General features: G+C 38.5%; 3 protein-coding genes across 5 annotated transcripts; 2 read left to right on the top strand and 1 right to left on the bottom strand.

Moving 5' to 3' along the window:
• The first annotated feature begins 7285 nt into the window (after positions 1-7285).
• Positions 7286-11335, top strand: LOC112282406 (calcineurin B-like protein 4). Of its 3 annotated transcripts, XM_024519950.3 has the most exons (10): positions 8156-8442; positions 8662-8778; positions 8988-9152; positions 9316-9398; positions 9683-9742; positions 9897-10005; positions 10178-10230; positions 10423-10503; positions 10689-10801; positions 10991-11335. In XM_024519950.3, the coding sequence occupies exons 2-10, from the start codon at positions 8775-8777 to the stop codon at positions 11040-11042; spliced, it is 720 nt and encodes a 239-aa protein (XP_024375718.1). In that variant the 5' UTR covers positions 8156-8442; positions 8662-8774; the 3' UTR covers positions 11043-11335. The 3 variants fall into 3 exon arrangements, with proteins under 3 accessions (XP_073390170.1, XP_024375717.1, XP_024375718.1); XM_073534069.2 differs by lacking the exons at positions 8156-8442; positions 8662-8778 and adding an exon at positions 7286-7543; XM_024519949.3 differs by having other exon boundaries at positions 7826-8778.
• Positions 11336-12171: 836 nt separating this feature from the next.
• LOC112282405 (hypersensitive-induced response protein 4) lies at positions 12172-14830 on the top strand. The gene is made up of 5 exons (XM_024519947.3): positions 12172-12446; positions 12863-12983; positions 13391-13482; positions 13686-13782; positions 14161-14830. The coding sequence occupies exons 1-5, from the start codon at positions 12258-12260 to the stop codon at positions 14520-14522; spliced, it is 861 nt and encodes a 286-aa protein (XP_024375715.1). The 5' UTR covers positions 12172-12257; the 3' UTR covers positions 14523-14830.
• Positions 14831-17499: 2669 nt separating this feature from the next.
• Positions 17500-18798, bottom strand: LOC141045406 (uncharacterized). Its single transcript, XM_073534070.2, has 2 exons — positions 18017-18798; positions 17500-17868 (listed from the first exon to the last, which is right to left on the bottom strand). The coding sequence occupies exon 1, from the start codon at positions 18573-18575 to the stop codon at positions 18267-18269; it is 309 nt and encodes a 102-aa protein (XP_073390171.1). The 5' UTR covers positions 18576-18798; the 3' UTR covers positions 17500-17868; positions 18017-18266.
• Between the last annotated feature and the right edge of the window lie 1059 nt (positions 18799-19857).

Raw genomic sequence — 19857 nt, 5'->3', positions numbered from 1 at the left:
TTTCACCTCTCGTTCTCTCTTTACAGTTGTCAGAAGGATTATGGAATGGGAAGTGCATGGACATGCAATTAGCACTGCAGTCTTTTCAGCGGAGGGCTCCGTTCCTGTCTGTTGCCCATCGTTGTTGACTTAGTCGACTTCATTTAAAATATTAATTGGAAAAGAACTTGTGCAACTGATCTTCAATTGTGTAAAACCAGAAGTACTATGTGAGCAAATGCACGTCCTTGTAGCCATAGCCTGAAATCTTCCATCGCAGTAACACAGTTATAACCAAGAGCTTTTGTCTTCTACATGCCTAACAATGTTCATCAAGAAATGTGAACAAAGGTTTGCCATAGGTTTCTAATGCACCTAGATTCATTGTTTGATTTTTGTCTCTCAAATATGTGTTTATAATTTGCATTTGAAGTTTTCCCACTCTGTAGTATTATTTTACCTTCATGCAAACTCACTTCCATAATACAATTTCAAGTTTTGAAGTAGGTTTAAAGGACTCGCAAAGAAAATTACAATTAGTCCACCCAATTAGAAATCCTAATTAATAAGAACTGGACCAGTGATCAAACATCTACATTAATACTGTTGGTGTAAACCTGAAAAAATCTTGAAACTTCAGTGCAAATCGGACAAAGGACAACTTCCTGTGAGATCATCTATGTGTACCCGAGAAAGAGGGCAACTTCTGAAACATGTCTCCTGAGCCGCATCAGCAATTTCCGTGCAATCTAACCTAGAGGCACTGTTTTTCAGACCCATCTCTCTCTTCCCTCAGAGAGCAGCCCAATTCTGCAACGTTGAACAGTTCCAGCATTTTTCGCTTCGAAGCCTTCCTCGTGCAGTGCACAGCCTCCATAGCAAGAATCAGTAACTAGCCATGAGGATCACTGGCTTGTGGCCGATGGATAATCCGTAAGCTTCAGTACCTGCAAGTCGATCTGAGGTAAAGACGCCGGCACAAAACACGATGCACACAATTCATCGTGAAACGATATAGGAACAATCCCAATCCCTGTTCTCACTTTTTTAATGAGATATAAAAAACCACTGTGGAAAGACTAGTGACAGAACGCAAAGTATCGCTTGTGCTGCAATGCGCCGAAGTCAAACAGAAGAATCCAGATCCCCAAAACAAAACAATCCATATAAGTTGCAACACAAGATTGGTTCAATGTTTTTAATAATTTAGTAACGTAAGACTGAAGGTGAAAAGGAAGAATCACAGTATGAAGTCCAGCCACGAGCGTGACAATAGATTCCATGATTGAGGTGACACACATGCGATCGGTTGTTGCCGTCGACTATTTAGGTTTGAGGATTTTAGGGTTTTTAGGACTCTCCTTCAAAACCTAGAAGTGATATGTACAGTAATATAAAATGTTATAATTATAGTATACATATATATATATATATAGTTATAGATATGTATGTCATGATAATAACTATCAATTAAAATAATTCTTAAAAATATATATAAGAAGTAATTTTGATATGCAATAATTTATTAATACCATGCATGAGATTACAAACTAAAAATCTTTGGCTCAGGCTACAAACACATTCCATATTGTTATATGCACATCCATTATATCTATAAACACACCCAAGGCTTTTGATTGGCTTATCTAAATCTCTTTTCCTTTATTCTAGCATGAGTTATAATCTCCTTTCTTCTCTCTCTTATTCATGTGTAGGTCTCTTCTTTTCTTCAATGTGGGTCTTACCTTTCTCTCTTTTCCTAGCACAAGTACCACCTTTCTTTCTTTCTATATAACATTTCAATAGATAAATATCTAAATGGTTTCAGACAACCAGTTGAGAGAGCGGATTCAAGTCTATAGCAAAAGAGCCAATGTCAAGAAAAAGGGGACTTGGACCCATGTCTAGGCAAAGAAGAAAAAGAGAGGGACTAAAATCTATGCCAAGACAAAGAAAAAAGAATTTAAATGAGCCAATCAAAAGTTTTGGGTATGTATATAGATATAATGGGTGTATATAGTAACTTGAAGTGTGCTTGTTACTTGAGCCAAAATTTGTATATATATTACAAAAATTATTTTATCTATTTTATATATATATATATATATATATATATGGAGAATAATAAAGAAATTCAAATTTTTATTCTATCTTAACCATCATTGCACCTCTTTCATTTCCCATCTTTGTTTCCCAAGTTCTCTAAGTTCTTCAAGTTCCCAAATCGCATTTCGACCTCCTCTTTGTTCTCACTTCCACATAATGAATAATTATTGTTGTCCTTTCAATTCCTAGTTCTGATATTTGATTCAAATCTTGCTGAATGTAGAATATATTACTACACTTTGCATCCTAATAAAACTGCTCAATCCAATCTATAATCCATGTTAGAAGAGAGTGGTCTTTTTATGTAGTTCAATATGCAAAAGCCAAATCTTGGGCATGCTAATTAAGATTATTTGAAGAGCAAAGGATATGGATTAACATGGATCAACAACAACATACCACACATAAAAGAAGGAAAGTAAGAAGGAGCATTGCACACTAATTAGTACTTTATATAATCTCCTAAACTCCAATCAAATTAGCTGTAGAATTTATACAATAATATTTTATCCCTCATACAACATTAGGCCATAAGATAGAGAGAACAAGAGAGGATGAAGATTACAAATTATTCAATTCTCCCAATATTCTTGCACTTATAGATCAATCCAAGTAGTGAACAACTAAAGTCTGCACTACGCCAATAAAATTGTGTTCAAGGCTCAAGGTCATGAGTCATCGAGTTTCTATGAAGGATTTGGTATTCTAGTTCGTTTTTGGAGAAAGTATTTTCACATCGCAAGCAGCGCCTGATGGAGCCTTAATGGCATAATTATTTTTTTTGTAATTTCACATGAATATTTTCTACAATCACCAACTCTCTTCTTCTCCTTCACTTCTCTCTCTCTCTTTTTCCTCAAGTTTTATTACTGAATCATCATTGACTATGGTCTCATATGGTGAATTGTATTAATCCCTACAATCTTGGCCTACCTCCTTGATAGTAGTTGACGATTGACTCTATTATATAGGATAGGAGATGCATTTATACAAACATTCTTCTTTATGTGGGATTGGATATTATATGGGATTGGATTTAAGTGTGAGTATCATCACATTTAACAAAGAGTATTTAGAATATTTGTTAAGATATTGACTGCTTTTGGGAATGAAAGCACATTTTTTGTAGGCGGGGATGTATAAAAAATATCTCTTAAATTGTTGAATTGTTGTAATAATGTGACCTTGAATGTTAAGCATGTCCATCAAATCCATTGTGAACATTGAAAATTTTAATTTTGTAGTTACAAAGATGTAATAAATCCCATGAAGTATAAGAACCCAGTTGCTCATTACTACTCAACATCTCTCGTAATTGGAGCATTGCAAGAATCTTGTGTAATGGGCGATGTAGCAGTAGTACTCAGATTTTGTTAAGGGCTTTGTTTAACTAAAATACTTTCAATGCATGGTCCTTGCTTGGAATGATCTACCATCTTTGTTCTCTCATCTTTTTATAGGATTAAATTACATCATAGAGCAATATTATTGAGGTGCACAGAGTAATAACATTCATAGTTAGATTTGAATCAAATATCAGAATTGGAAGTTAAGGGAACAATGTTGATTATCCATTACATGTGACTAGAAACAAGAAGGGGATCAAGATGCGATCTAAGCACATGGAGATTGTGGGAAATAAGGATGGAAAATAAAAGAGATGCAATGATGATTAAGATAGAGTTAATTGCTTTAGTAAAAATTTGGATTGCTTTATCATTTCCTTTATATATTTATGTATATATACTCATATATATTTAATTATTCCTGTCATGTTTTAAAATTTGGTTGATACAAAAACTTTCATGTTTAAGCTTAATAAGACTTTCAAAACTTTAAAAAATCATAAATTATGGCTACAAGATTAACATTAGTTTAACTATTATTGAAGATATTAGAATCCAAGTAAATATTTTGATGTACTTGTATGAGTCTTAATATTATGCCTTCAAATCTGTTTCTTATGGTCTTCATAAAAATAATTAATAATCATAAGGAGCAAAAAATAAAATAAAAAACAAATAATAATTTATTTATTTATTTATTTATTTCTTTTTTTGTTATTTTTGTTGTGTGTTAAATCGTTCTAATTATGCATTTTATACATAAAGAAGAAGACTGATACATGTGGTTTGGTATGCTAGTTGAAATATTTTATTACTTGAACCTTATCACTTTTAGAAAGAATAATAACAAAAAACTATTACTTCTAAAAATAATAGAGAAAAAAAAATCTTAAATAACAAAACACGATTAAAATTTGATATTAATCCTAAACTTATAAACAAGTCTATAAAATATTTACTATACATTTAAGAACTCAGGTCCATTCAATATAAAAAAAGGAGAGATAATATACTCACAGATAACTTTAAATATTATTTTATTTTTATTTATTTTTTTATTTTTTTGTAAAAGCCAATAATAACATCTATTTTTCTTGTAATGTATATAAATAAGAATGTGTATTTTCTCACCAAAAGTGTTTAACTGTTTGTATGAAATATTTGAATGTATGTATGTAATGCTATGGTAGGATTTAGAATTAATGATAAAATATGTACTATTTAAATTGAAATATAATATAGATCATAAGGATTATTAAAAATAATAAAAACTGACTTGAAAAATTGCTAATAATATTATTTTAAATCATCAAGTTTTTGGTGGTATAGAAAATTTAAATTGAAAATTTAATAATAATCCGAATTTTAAAATTTCTTTTTTTAATAATTAAAATGCTGGTATGCATATGCATATGTTTTTAAAACATAATTATTAATCAAAATATAGATTAGTACATTACACACTAAAAAAATAAAAAATAAATAATACCAAAAATATTAATTCATTAAATACTAACATGTAATATAATTATCATTCCTAGACATGAAGATATATTCCAATATGGTATGGTCCACGCAACCTCATGTGTCCGATCCGTCATGCTTATTCCGACGAATGATGAGTGCATGATGAGAAGAAACGTGCACAATTATCATTCATCCACGAGGAACGAATTCTCGCCACTGGGCAGCTCACCGAGGAAGATGCCAAAGCATCACAAAGCATAATCCCCGAAACAAAACAAAAAAACACACACACACACACACGAATCAGAAGCTGTGAAACCCGACAAATGGATCACAATGCTTCATTGGTACGATGAGGTGCTGAAAAAAACAGAAATAAGGAAGAATGGTATCAAAACAGAGTATTTACAATGTATTGAAATATATATATATATATATATATATATATCTACAAGTAAGTAGGTATTATTACATAATTAAGTCGATTTTTCAAAAATATATACATATATATATATATATATATATATATATATATTTTTGGGTACAATAAGATCGAAAATAAACAAGAATAACAATTTGGTGTTTGCATAAATTGCAACATAAAAGAATGTTCACAATAAGAATATATGTATTGCATGAAAGATTTTGGGTCTTTATGGCTTTGATTTTCACCTTCTAAAGTTCATCTACCAAATCAAATTTAAATAAGTAATTAATGATTAAGAAAAAACCAATTTAAATATTAAGTAAATAAACTTTAAAACCAATTAAAATAAGTAAACGATAAAATAATCCACACACCAATTTGAATGATCAATGAGCATTGTCTCATTGGATCTCTAGCAATATACTTTGCATAATCAACCAAGTGGTTTGCACAATTAGAAAACATATGTTCTAACAATACACTGTTAGATTTATTAGCAAGAAATTAATTTAAGAGAATCGTTAAATTAACGTCATTTACTAAAACAACCCACCCATCATCATTGGTTACAGATACAACAATTGTTTTTCATTGTTTTTCAAACAATACAGACTTATTTGATGATGTTTAGGATGGGTTGGTCGATTTAGTAAATGCATGGGTTAATTTAACAATTCTCTTAATCTAATTGTTACATTACATCAAGATGTGATTAATTGAATTGTTGCGTAATATCAAATAATGAATGATATTCGGGCTGAGATTGAACGTGATTATTTTGCATGGCCTTCATGAATAATTTTCATGGTATAAAGAGGCGAGAAAAGGGGGACATGATCTGGTACAGAGATGGGAAGGGAATCTGGTTCGGGAGAGAAAAAGAAGGGAAAAGGGCGCCTTCGGGAAAAGTCGGCGACCAGGAGGATGCGCTCTCGGCGCCGCGAAGGGAATCGGTGCTCGTGAGAAGAAATTTATGGGCATCGCAAACTGGGGATCGCTGTTCGCTAGATCATCAGCACATTGGAGTCGCGAACGATGGCTCATTGTAAATTCACAAGGTTGCGAGAAGGAGACCAAGCGTGCGCTTTGAGGGCCGCGGCAGAAAGAGAGATCTTCTGCAGAGAGGGCCACGATGAGGGAGCAGCGACAGTAGAGAGGACCAATACCAAGTCGAACACTACAACGACAATTAGAGATCACAAGTAACAAGATCAGCGTTCCAACAATCAACAATGGTTCGATTAGGGGAACCAGGAATCCTTCCACTGCGGCCTATCATTGAGTTAAACCGTCTCCGTGGCCTGCACGGTCGACAACGATCTGCACACGGCCATGGCCGCAGCGGAGCAGAAGAGGTACCCAGCTGGTACCTGGTCCTAGATGAATGGAAACTCCAAATGACACCTCGCACCAAAACATTTTTATTAACTGTAAATCTGTAATCCTGTCAAATTGCATCTAACAATTGGTCGCCAGACAGTAAGTTGATCAATAAAATACGGGGCAGTTACTCTACATCAATGTTTGTGAGTAGACACGCATGGATGAAGTAAAAAGGTCGAAGCGCGAGCTGAGTAACAATTTTGCGAAGTAACATTGTCAAAGTGGGAGCTGAGTACCTATTCTACGAAGTAAATAGGTCAAAGTGCAGATTGCAATTGTTCAGCGAAGTAAATAAGTCAAGGTGCGAGCTGAGTACATGTTCTGCAAAGTGCGAGTTGAGTAACTGCTGTACCAAAGAAAAAGGTCAAAATGCGAGCTGAGTACCTGTTTTGAACAGCCACCACAACTGCAACCTAGGAAACAAACACATAAACTAATAATGACACACCACCAGCCCGGGACAGGAGACTTGCCCCAAAACTACACAGCAACTTGCAGAGCAAATCAAGGCGAGAGTCGGGGGAACTGAAAACTGTATTTGACAAGGAATATATTTGGCAGGTTGAGGGTAGGCAGGCTGAGGATGGGCAGCCCCAGTCCGCTGCCCACCCAGATGATATATGTTTTGTTCATGATCGAGAAACATCTGTCATCCCTCGGCAGAGCAGCCCCAGACTGCGGAGAGGTTTTGTCGAAGCGTTTGAATCTCCGTGCGGAACTCGGCAAAGTGGCATTCCAAAGCACAAGTTGCCATGGAAGTGGAGCAGAGAAATATGTGGCGAGGGAAAAGAAGGTGAAATGAATATCATACGATGGAGGAGCACCGAGCTAACTGGTGAAGATTCCCCAAGTCATCGAAGAGAATAGGATAGATCAGGGAAGAACTGGTGCCTTTATCGTTAGCCGATACAGCCTGTGCCAAAGCTTTCGCTAGCCGGTATGCTATAAAAAGATAGGATTGAATTTGAATGGATCTGGATCTCATCGTTTAGTGTTCCTCTTATTATTTAGTATTCCTCCCTTCATTATTTAGTATTTCGTCCAGCTTGTGTCAGGATTAAGCAAGCAAAGGTATGGAATACGCAAGTGATTGGAGTCTAGCATATGATTCTCTCGTGCACGTGACTTGGGGTCGCCCTCGCCAGGCACTCCAAGCCCGGAATATCTTTGGAATTCTTCGTGAGAGAATCTTGGTGCTTGTTTCTGTTGGATTGCCGGAAAAGCACTTCGCAGTCCAGCGCCGCCTGCAGGCCATTCCCGACGGACGCAAGAGGTAGTGTGTTAATGCGTTGTAATTTCTTTAGCTGTGTCGTAAATCACATCACACTACGAAGGTAGCGATGCTTCGGCCGGTATCCTCTTATCGAAATCCACTAGCGCTCCGCCGTGAGTGTTGGTTCTCCTCCTCTATGTTAGTAGCGCATTGCTTAGCATACGAGAGCTTAGAGAAACAGTATACGAGGGAGGAGTGGCAGTCGGAGATTTGATTTCTCTGTGCAGACGGCGGTGTATGTGTGTGATCGTCTCCAAAAGCTGGTTTCATTTATCTCTAATGTGGCGACTTAGAGGAGAGATTCAGAACGGTGGTCTTTTTCGGGAGTGGGTTTGTAGAGCACTGCGAGTGGATTTCGTAGTGTGAAGTGATTTGAAGAAAGCTTATAGCGATGATTGTGCAGACTAGCTGCTCATTCTGATGCTGTTGGCAAACGATACTGAATCTTCCGTGTACCACCGGTGCGTACCATCCTTCCCAAGGCATCGATAGTGTATTTACATTCTTTTCATCTTTCGTGAAAATTTTGGGAATGTCGCCACGTGAAGCATAGAGTCAATCCAGATATTACAGCTCTGATAGGTCTTAGATGGACCCCTGATGGGTACACTTGAGGACAGTAGTGCTTTGAACCTGTTGCTGAAGAGACCGGCGCCATACCTTCACACGGCATTATTTAGGTGGTGCGAATGTGGCTGTTCTTCATGACGGTAAAACAAGCCGCGCTTCTATCGGATAAGTCGAGTTCTGGCACGTCGTAATACGGAAAGCGCAGAAGTTGCTCTTCTTCAATATGGGTAAAATTGGCTGGAAACTTCTGATCCAGATCACTTGTGAGGCGAAGGGCAACTTAAGGAATTCTAGAGATTTTTTTCTTGTTTCTTCTGTAGCAACGCAGAGAGTCTTTTGGCTAATGTCGATGCGATGAATTGTGTCTTTTCAATGTAACACATTGTGGCGAAGAAGATGGCACCAATGCACTCTTTTGGGGATCTGCTTAGTGCAGGGGCTGCGGTGGGGAGCGTAGAGGAAGAGTTGTTATCGATACTATGTCCGCTTTGTAGGGCGCTAGGAAATTGCTTTGGCCCCCTGACAAAGTGCTTTCTGGCGAGCAGCTGGAGGAGGCCCCCTGGCTATGAAGATCCCTCAGTTCTCGCTAAGGAAACCGTGTGTATGGCCACTTTGCCCTATTTGAATTCACGTTGCCGTGATTGAAAGCAAACTGAGGCTATGTAGCAATTCACCGACAGAATACTATCAATTGTGGAGGGAGTTAGTTGCACGTATCTCGGACTAAAATTGGGGTTCATTGTTGGAATTGATGGTGGGTTCAGTCAGTGTCGATGAGGTAGAAGCGCTGTATGAGCTTTTCATGAAGATTAGCCACTCGGTTATCGACGATGGCCTTATACACAAGGTTTTAATTACTTTCACTCTTCAGTACTCTGTCGTTCATCGAAGATTTCTACGCATTTGCTAATCAAGCTCCCGAGAGAACCTGCCCAGAGCTAGTACATCTTTGTGTATATTTGAAGATTTTCTTCTCATTACTGGATGTGAAAGACTGATGAATCATGTGATTAATCCATCAGCATGTTTATGTCACGGATTAAAAGCACATTAGAACAGAGAACAACGTACCGTCACTCATGAGTAGCATTTCAAATTGAAAAAAATAACTAACAGTATTCTATGTTGCAGGAAGAGTTTCAATTGGCGTTGTTTGGGGACAGTGAAAGGAAAAACTTGTTCGCAGATCGGGTAGGGATCGTGTCTCTTATCTGGGATTTTGTAATCCAGTTGAAAATTCGAAGATCGTAATTTTTCATTATTATTATTTTTGTCACATGTTCTGTCTGTCGAAAATGATTTGCCTGCTCTTGTTGACAGGAGGTCGTGGTATTCAATGTGGCAGGTATTTTACCTATTTGACCGAAAACAGAATGGTGTGATCGAGTTTGGCGAATTCGTGCGCTCTCTGAGCGTATTCCATCCCATGGCTCGTGCTGAAGACAAAATTCAATGTAGGCGCTTTCATACAATTCGTGTTTTTTTTTAACATGATTTTATTTCATTCCTAATAAACTTAACCTTTTCAACATAAGCTCCACTGCGTCAGCAACTTGCTTTGTCTTTAGAATATATTTTAAGGTTTTGCATGTTTTGAATCACTGGGATTCTCTGATATTCATGCAGTTGCATTCAAGTTGTACGATCTACACCAAACAGGTTACATAGAACGTGAAGAGGTACGTACCTTCTATACTCTTCCTTGTTGCTGGAACTTTGAAAATCATTCTGGCAAACTGATCATCAAATTGTCAGATTTTCCTCTTTCAGTTTCTGTGATTACGAAGAGTGAAAATAGTTCTTATCTGTTCAAAATCCAAGTTCCAGGGAGAGGGGCTGCGAATGAGATATGATGCCTATGATCATGGCAGGTGAAGGAAATGCTGGATGCAATCCTGTGCGAATCGACCCTAGATCTGTCACCCGAGGTTATCGAGACTATTTTGGACATGGTATTGTGACTGTTCTTTTCATGCAGGGCTGTTGCTTCCTAGCTGAATAGTGCTGTTATCATGCAACTATCCAGCTCACATGTGGGCTAAAAGTTCCCGTATGTCAAGAAGTAATCAAGAAAGTCATTGCGTAAGGTGAACACGTAACCTGTACTCCTCTTACTAATTTTGGTTATGGTATTTAGACATTCGCAGAGGCTGGTACGAAGCTTGCTGGTCGTATCGATGAAGAAGAGTGGGAGAGACTGGTTAGGCGTCACCCGGGGCTTATGCAAAATATGACTCTTCCTTATCTAAGGTAATTCACTCTTCATCGTGGTTTTTTTTTCTTCCTTTTTCTTCCTTTTTTCATTTGTTCAAATTTCGTACTGGACACTCAAATTCTTAACCACAGAAACTACAGATAAAACATTAGATCCATTTTTAATATGTGCTTTTAGTAGTTTCATACAACAGAACTGATGAATTGCTATAAATGCTATTGCAGGGACATCATCACAGCGTTTCCGAGCTTTTCTCGCAAAATTGACAAAGATTGAGTAGGAGCAGATTGACAGTAGATCATATATTCAGTTTTCACCAAAATTAGACAATCGTGCCATGCCAGAGGTGCGATCTCAACTTGAAAAGGAAATGTACGCACCCATGGGATTTCTGTACAGAGCATTAGACAGTCCAGCAAGCTGATGAATCAATTACAAGTGAAGCTAGAAACAAATTGAAAACTGAAGGTATAATTTGAGTTGGCGGATTCAGTTAAAAGTAGGAAGAATTGTAGACAGATTAACTTAACTGGTGATGAATACATGAGCACATGTTTGGGATTCTTCAAGAGCTCAATCGCATCATTCGTGGTAACTCCTCCTCTCAAACCATCGGCTCTTCACGAACAACACTAAAGAGTCTTACGTGTTGAAACCTCCTTGCTTAAACGTGTATGCAGACTTGATGTTCTTGCGGAAATTGTATCTATCACCGAAGATACACGTCTCCAACGTATATTTTAACGGTTCGCGACAACCAAGAACAAATAGGAAACTCCAATCAGCTCATCTATGCCACTGACGACTTAAAGAGTTCTGTTCCACGATGCTATCCCGCATACGCGACAAGAAAGAGGGTCTGTTCCCGTAAGAATTGCCATTCCTTGCCACCAAGCAATTCCTTAATGTAAATCCTTTCTCCATATCCAGGCCCCGCGTGGAATGACATTGGCGTCACAGGTACCAGAGAGATGTCAACAAGAAACCACAATTCACTTGGATTGAAGTTGAAGGATTAACAGACTGAGTAAACTTGTAGACTTCTGAATTAATTTAGTGAAGAGCGAAATAAAATCATAACTACAAATGTGGACTCACAGATTCAATTGGGTTTTTGCATTAAATATCTAGTTTTCATGAGGTTTTTCAAATAGCCGTCAAAATTGGGCACGTGTTTTGCTGACAAGGGAGTTGAACGTTGTTCCCATCTGGCGTTCCCTTACGACGCGTTATAGGTGGTGTATTATCAGCCGTCGATCGCAGAACGTCGAGATGGAGGACTGAGATTGCCCCAGCCCCACCTTCCTTCACCTCCTGAATGGCTCCTGTGACGATGGCCTCGGTGACGATGCCACCGCTATTCGTAGTGTGTGCCATAACCGGGAATTACTTATTGGATCCTTAGGCCCGAGCTTGTTGTGCAGTTGAGTATCGTGTGTGTGCAGTATAAGTTGTGGAGATCTGGTTTCTAAGCTTAGGACCGCAGCAGACATGGAGGGTTTTGGATGTCTGATTTGCGTGGCGCAGTCCACAGTAGGCGTGATCGAGAAATGGGGGAAATTTTCAGGACTTGCGCAACCTGGTTTGCACTGCCTGAATCCATTTACTGGTGAATGGTTGGCGGGGCGCCTCTCGCTGCGTGTGCAGTCTCTTGATGTTCGCTGCGACACTAAAACTAAAGTGAGTCTTGATGTTGTTGAATTTTATGCCTCTGTTGCCTCTGTTTTTATTTATTTATTTGTTTATTTATATTTTTTATGTGTGGAGGGAGATGATTATCGGTGTGAGGTCTTTTTATTGGAATTCTTTGTTTTTGGTGCATTTTCTATTAATTCTATTTTTTTAAGGGTTTTTTTGGCTCTCGTAGCTGGGAATTGATATTCTTTAGTTATTTTTATGCGCCAAGGGTTTGGTAGCGTGGGTTTTAATTTTTGAAAATCTAGAAGAATTAGGGTTCTTCATTTTTGGAATTGTTTCGTGATATGATAATGGCGTTTATTCATGCGAGCATTTTCCCTTGTTGTGTAAGTTGGGGTGGAAGAGGTTTCATTTCTCCTAGTGTGAGTGGGCTGACATTCCGAGAGTGTTTATTGCAGGACAATGTGTTCGTCTCGGTGGTTTGCTCAATTCAGTATCGTGTAGTTCGTCAGAATGCCGACGATGCTTTTTACGAGCTTCAAAATCCAAAGGAGCAGATCCAGTCTTACGTCTTTGATGGTTGGTATTCTGAATTCCATTCCAATATTCGGTACTTATGGTTAAATATAATGTTAAACCATAATTTTTATCAATATGAACTTTGATCACCTTCTTCTCTTGGATATTTATGAACTACTCTAAAGTACTCGAATACGAGTGGTTGCTTACCCTTCACTTATCAGTGGCGCCAAGATTTGAGTTAAATCGATAGAGTAGTGCCTTGACGCTGGTGCATTGCTTAGATTTATCGTAGATAATGTGATTGCTTCCAAACGCATGAGCACAGATAATATCAAACTCGAGAGGTTGAGTACGACGCTCAGTCGTGTTGGGTATACTCTTTGCAATGACTTACATTAGCTATGACACCGAACCTTATCATTTCTAAGTTTTCGAAGCCTCTAATTTGTTTTTGTATTGAACAGTTGTACGAGCATGTGTTCCTAGGATGATACTGGACGATGTTTTTGAACAGAAAGACGATATTGCTAAAGCTGTCTCAGAGGAGTTGGAGAAAGTAAGTGCGACCTACTCTTGCCAATCTTTTTGTACTCATGTTTAAAGCTCAAATTGAACACAAATTCATGAGCTGAAGCACCCTTTGTTGAAGTCGTAATATCTGAGTTCTCACTGAGGGTTTTATTAGGATGGCTCCTTTCAGAAAATGAATTGCATTGAATATTTATTTATGCTTTATTTTTATTTTTATTTCTGTATCAGGTAATGGGGGCCTATGGGTATAGCATCGAGCAAACGCTGATCGTTGATATTATTCCAGACTCAACTGTACGCCGGGCTATGAATGAAATCAATGCAGGTAAGTTAGTCCATGCTTTTTCTTTCCATTTCTAACGCTTCGTTGGTTCGTGTAGAATTGCAACTCTCATCTCCAAGATAGAATTTCGTAATACACAAAGCTAGTCCACTCATCTTCCTTTAGTATGTATCCACTATGTATATTGCATTCCTTTTGCATCGAGGTGGCTGGTTCCAAGAGCTTTACCCATTTTGATATGAATATATTGTGTATCATCGTTTATCGAATTAAGCACTCTTGTGGGGTATATACGGTCAAAGGGTATGAGGGTAGGTAAAATCCAAGTATTAGCATAATTGGGCTACTTTCTCTCTGAAAGAGAAAGAGTCATGATGGGGGAGTGATATGGACTTACTCTTTGGTTTTCCTCTGGTACAGCACAAAGGATGAGGATGGCAGCATTCGACAAAGCAGAGGCAGAGAAAATCCTGCAAGTGAAGAAAGCAGAAGGAGAAGCGGAAGCCAAGTATCTCAATGGTCGTGGAATCGCTAGACAGCGACAGGCCATTACCGATGGGCTTCGTGAGAGTGTTCTTCAGTTTTCTAACAACGTTCCAGGAACTACATCGAAAGACGTTATGGATCTCGTCTTGATAACCCAATACTTCGATACAATGAAGGAAATTGGTGCCGGCTCCAAGAACACAACCGTCTTCCTTCCTCACGGACCCGGCCATGTTGGAGACATAACTCAGCAGATACGTGACGGCATGATGCAAGCCAGTGCCTCCTCCGACTAGGACTCGAGTAGGCTGACATACCGTTTTTGGAGACTTTTTAGGAATTCTGGAGAATCTTCATGAGCGAGAACTGTAAATATGTGTACTGTGGAAAATATGGTGGTAAGCTTTATAGACGTGCGGAGTAGGTTTAGCATTGATCAGTTCATTTTCCGGAGTAGCAAAACAAAATTGAAGAAGTACACACTATTTCGATTTTTTATGGACTGTAAAATATTCCTTGTTTTCTGGGTCGTTCATACTACTGGCCATATCACCTGTTATCTCGTGTATCAATAATAGAGCTGTTGGGAATCGGACTACGACAATTTCGTTGAGCACCCTTTTGACTTTGGTAGGCTGTTGACTACGTCTTCCAAGTATTTGCGTTAAATACTGGTCGGGATTTGATTCTACGATGTGTGATTACATGTTTTAAATCAACGAAATTGGATGATAAGGCCCTAAGAATCCTTTTTAGTTCATCTGAAGGTACGTTTTCTCCGTTCATCGGCCATCAGTCGTCACAATCACATCATGCAGCCTTTTTGATTTTATCATTTTTATAGTTGAAAAAGATGACTTGTGTATCCAGTTTACAGTCATCTGTCTTTCTTGCAAAGTCGCCGTGGAAGAGTTTTGAAAATTCTGAAACACTTTTGACTGTCGCTTTTTGATTCCTTCTTCAAAAACGAATAGAAAACCTTGAGGGCAACAAAGATTACACGAGTTAATTGCTGCAAGAGAGATTATTGCCACAACATGGTATCTGGATTGGTTGCTTGTAGTTTAAAAAAATAGTACATCATCAATTCTCCTTTCATCTTAAGCCTTAAATTGCTGCGGGGAGTGCTCTCTCTCCAAGAGTGCGGCCTGACAGCTACTTACGGGTACCTTGCTCGATTCTAGGATCCCTTCACTTGGCTGCTTGGGTTCCAGCTCATGAGGCCACTATACTTGGGTGTTGTGTTGGTAGGAAACATAGATCTGGTTCTTGTCATCTTCAACCTTCGTCTCCTTGCTCGATCATTACTAGTCGACATGTTTGTTTACCGAATACTGTAGTTGTGGTCGTTTCCAACAAGTTGCAGTGTCAACTTTAACGGCGAGAAGCGCTCCCATTAGCTGCCGACTAGGTTGAGAGATTCAGTTTTCTATAGCAGAAACCCGAGTTCATTACACCATCTTTTCGCAATCTTGTGAGGATTGGGATTCGGAGTATATAGGACACCTACTGCAAGCGTTTTATTTTGAGTTCCCACGATAAGCTTTGATTCATACACTTTCTGGGTCGATTCTTGTGGGGAGTTCTGATTTTTTGTCTCGTGTCGGAGTTGCTTAATGTCCAGCAAGTATCTCAGTTGAGAGAATATGGTAGAGGTATTGTGAAGAGCTGGAGTGGGGTCATATCGACTTGATGTCTTGCGCTTCGCAGAGCAAGAATTTGTAGTCTCTTTTTTAATCCTCTCAATAGTACCGTAATGGAAAATTATTCTGGTATTGTGCCCTTCCTCTGGAAAACATTCAAGAAACCACGCGAGAAGCCATTGGAGCCGGAAATGGTCCCCTTGTCGGTGCACGAAACCTTAATGGAAGATGAGGAATATTTTCTCGACTCAACTGGCGGAAACTCACCGAAGTTTCCAAAATCTCCCGGGATGTTTGGAAAATCGCCTTCGAGGTTTGCAAAATCACCTGGGAAATCTCACAAGCGACGAAACTCCACCGGATTGAGTGGCTTCTCCTTACCGAAGTTGCTGTCCTCGCACTCTCAAAAATCCCGGTTCTCGTATTGACAAACTGCACTAAAGATTCAAAGTCTGTTACATTCGTAGCAAGTCGAGGCTTGGTGCGTTGTACACACAAGTTGCTCGTCCCATAATTAACTCTTGTATCCATCAGTAGCTTGGTGAATTCTGAATTGTCAATTGTCATAATGGAGATAGGTTTTTGATATTGTACACAAATATACTCCATAGAAGTTTCATTGTAAATTGTTTGTGAAGTGGTGCGTCGAGAAAGAGACAGGCCAAGTTAGAGTGTGAAATATGGTAATCAAGGCAGTCACTGCCAACACAAAAGAGTGTCTTACTTCTATACACGACAGAGATGCAGATTGAGTAATGTGAGCTTGTAATTACATATTGCCGATTTGCAAAGTGAAATTGGTACATTACAACACGAAAGCTACAAAGGTATTTCGACTTTCCTTTTCACATGACGGTTTTTGCAAGGTATCCCTGTCCCATTGCTTAATCATGAAGTCACTGGAGACTGCTTGTCATGCTTCTCTAGGTGCTAAGAATCATTGTGCTTGCCTGTAGGATGATTGCTATGAATGCAGCCTCTCCGCAGCGAGGTTTCTCATCGGTCATGTCCTGTTAATGTGTGCTTTTTGAGTCACTTCTGATTTCAACCAAGTAGAGTAAATCATTTTTGATGTGTGTATACAACCTCGTTGGTGCTCATGGGCTGTCTACCGTTGCTTCTGAGACTTGCTGGCTTTAATATCGCATCGGTGGTTGAGGATGCTCGATCGGTCATACCATAGTTGAGAATTGCTCTCTAGTTGTTCCACAATTGGTGACAGTTCCAAGGGTGCTTTCTGGTAGACGCCTCCGGAGTCATCATGTTGCACAGACTTCTTGGTTGTTCCTTTCTAACAGCAAGATGTGCACTACGTGCCCACCACAAACCTCAGTCCTGGAAGTGCCCATTGCAGTGAGATGATTGTGGGCGAAATAGGGCGATAGAAGACCTCTTTTGTGTTTGTGATAAGAAAAACTCACAATTCGTAGGATAATTTACTCGTCCGTCAAAGAATGTAGTTCCAATATTACAATACAATCGGAACTGCAATCCTCGAAGTGTTATTTTCTGCATTATTCTTATAGTAGTCATTCTGCGGATTTTTGAAGAAAGATTAGCAGTACGATACCCTCAGAATGCGATGTCACACCGCTTTAACACAAGTCAAGAAAAGTACCAGGGAACAACGTTCTTCAATTATGATTTTATTTTCGACAGAAGTCTCAGCCAAGGTACCATCAGGCGTTACAAAGATTTCAAAGCTCTGAGGGCCTTGATTATTCATGAAAAACGGCTGAGTTCTTAACTTTGTTAAAGCTGCCGATACGATGCTATGCATGAGCAATATTTAGAAACAGCAACGAAGTACAAATTCTTACTTTGCAGTGATAGACTCTCGAAAGAAAACCACCAGCCAAACGCTGCAATAATTACTAAAGAACTGAGACACACAACCCCGAACCGCCGAAAGAATTCGTCCCTATCAACTTGCAGATCCGAACATTCTTCGAACTCTGAACACCATCATACCTACCAAGGAGGATCGTAGTGTAATTTTCTGTAAACAAAAGCGAATCTTCTGTCAGACTTCGTAGGAGACAGTGCGACTCCTAGAAGTCAATCCAGATTTTATCCAAACCCGAACAAAGCACTTCAAAGACTACTTCCAAACTGTGAAGATGACTTGCAGACGCTTTCGGACTCACCCGATGTCAGCACCATCGCACATTCTGAGTGAGGTCACACGCCATTCCCATCCTGCGAGGCGGTTGCATTAAATACATTGGAAAAGCCGTGCCAGAAAAGCAGTGAATCCCAGCGAATCCAACTTCATTCTCTAGGGATAGCATCATTCGGACGTAGGAGTCGCACAATCTCTTCAAGACAGTCAGGGGCGAGAGCATTCGGATGCGAAGCCGGGCAACTCGCAGTCCCATTCTCAGTCTCGGTGTCTTTTCACAACCGCCCGGCTTCAGCGATTTCATCCGACTCCACATCCATGTCCTCTTTGACGGCTGTGCTTCGTCGTTCTTCATCTTTTGGTACGGGTTTTGTATGCACATCATGCGCGACATGGCTAGCCCCAAGGCTAACACTCTCCTTCTCGCCATCCTCAGGAAAGGTGCCAAACACTAGGACGGGAACTGATTTCACTGCTACTAGTACCTTAGCTTTCTCCTTCAAGGCTATCAATTCACAGCCACTGTCGTCGTCTCCAGGGGCAGCAAACCAACAACACCCTGACAAGAACGGACCGACGCACATAACGGCAACTGCGCTGTATATTCAGGACTGTCACTGAATCTCTCTACGAGTATTGTTAACACACGAATTCCGCAATGCATTGGCGCATCGCAATTGTCCCTCTTAGATTTCCGGGGAAATGCCTCATTTCATACATCCACAAATAGCACGAGGTCGTCGCCGCGCATCGTCTGCACACACAACTTCCGTAAAGCAACAACCTTCAGAAAACTGCTCTTCGTCGAGTCTTATCTCTCACAAACAACTAGTCTTATGCTATCAGCAACAACCTTCCGTGCGTGCCATTTCCGCGCGCTCTTCAGCGACCATCCTATCACTGTCACATGGCTTGAATTCAAATCGTAACTTTTTTCAACTCTAGGGACTTTTTGGTCTTTGCTTTAACTTTTTCCCCACGTTATTGATGCGGATATTGGGTCTGTTTTCACTATACTCCATTTTGCAAAGATCTATTTTCTGCAAAAAGGAAATATAATTTAACGGATTTATCAAAACTCATGAAAACATAAATGTAGATATCGATATTGCGAGGTAAAAATAAATAAAATAAAATAAAATAAAATGGGTTTGATTTTTTGTGAAAGACGAAAAGATTGAGATATTATAAAAGAATTTGTAATTTTCTGGTGTAGAAGCTCAAATTATTGAAGCCTGATCATAATGTTGTTACCAACACAATAAATTTTTACCTAAGAAATATTGATGTTTGTATAAAATTTAACATGTTTTTATGAATAACGTATAGTTTCACTTGTTTATCCGTTTAAAATATGCTTGATTTATCTTTTTCTATTTACAAAAATTATGTGTTATCTATTTTTAAATAATGATGAACAGTGATTAAATTAAATTAAATTACACATATGGTATGGTACTACTTTTGATAGATATTGTACTAATCATAATCATACCCTTATTTTCTGGTATTGTTTGATTGTAATTTAAACTACTAGAGATGGAATATATATATATATATATAGATATATACATACACACATAATTTTTTTGAATAATAAAAAACGACTGCATAAAATATTAAATCTTAAAATTTTAATATTCCAATAATTCCAAAATGTTTTTTTTTTTTTTTTTTTTTTTTTTACATATACACTATTTTATATTAAATAATATCAAATTTACAGAATATACTAAAAAATTTATCTATGCTTTTTAAAGATACTTTAAATTTTTAGTTTTAGAATAATTAAAAAAAAAAAAAAATCTTGTAGAATTCTGTAAAACAATTTGTACACTATTTTGAAGAAAAAAAACTCATGGTTCT

Source organism: Physcomitrium patens, chromosome 5, assembly GCF_059467195.1.
Source record: "Physcomitrium patens ecotype Gransden chromosome 5, ASM5946719v1, whole genome shotgun sequence".
NCBI lineage: Eukaryota > Viridiplantae > Streptophyta > Bryopsida > Funariales > Funariaceae > Physcomitrium > Physcomitrium patens.
Note: the sequence above shows the minus strand (reverse complement) of the source record. Positions and strands in the feature narration are given on the sequence as shown.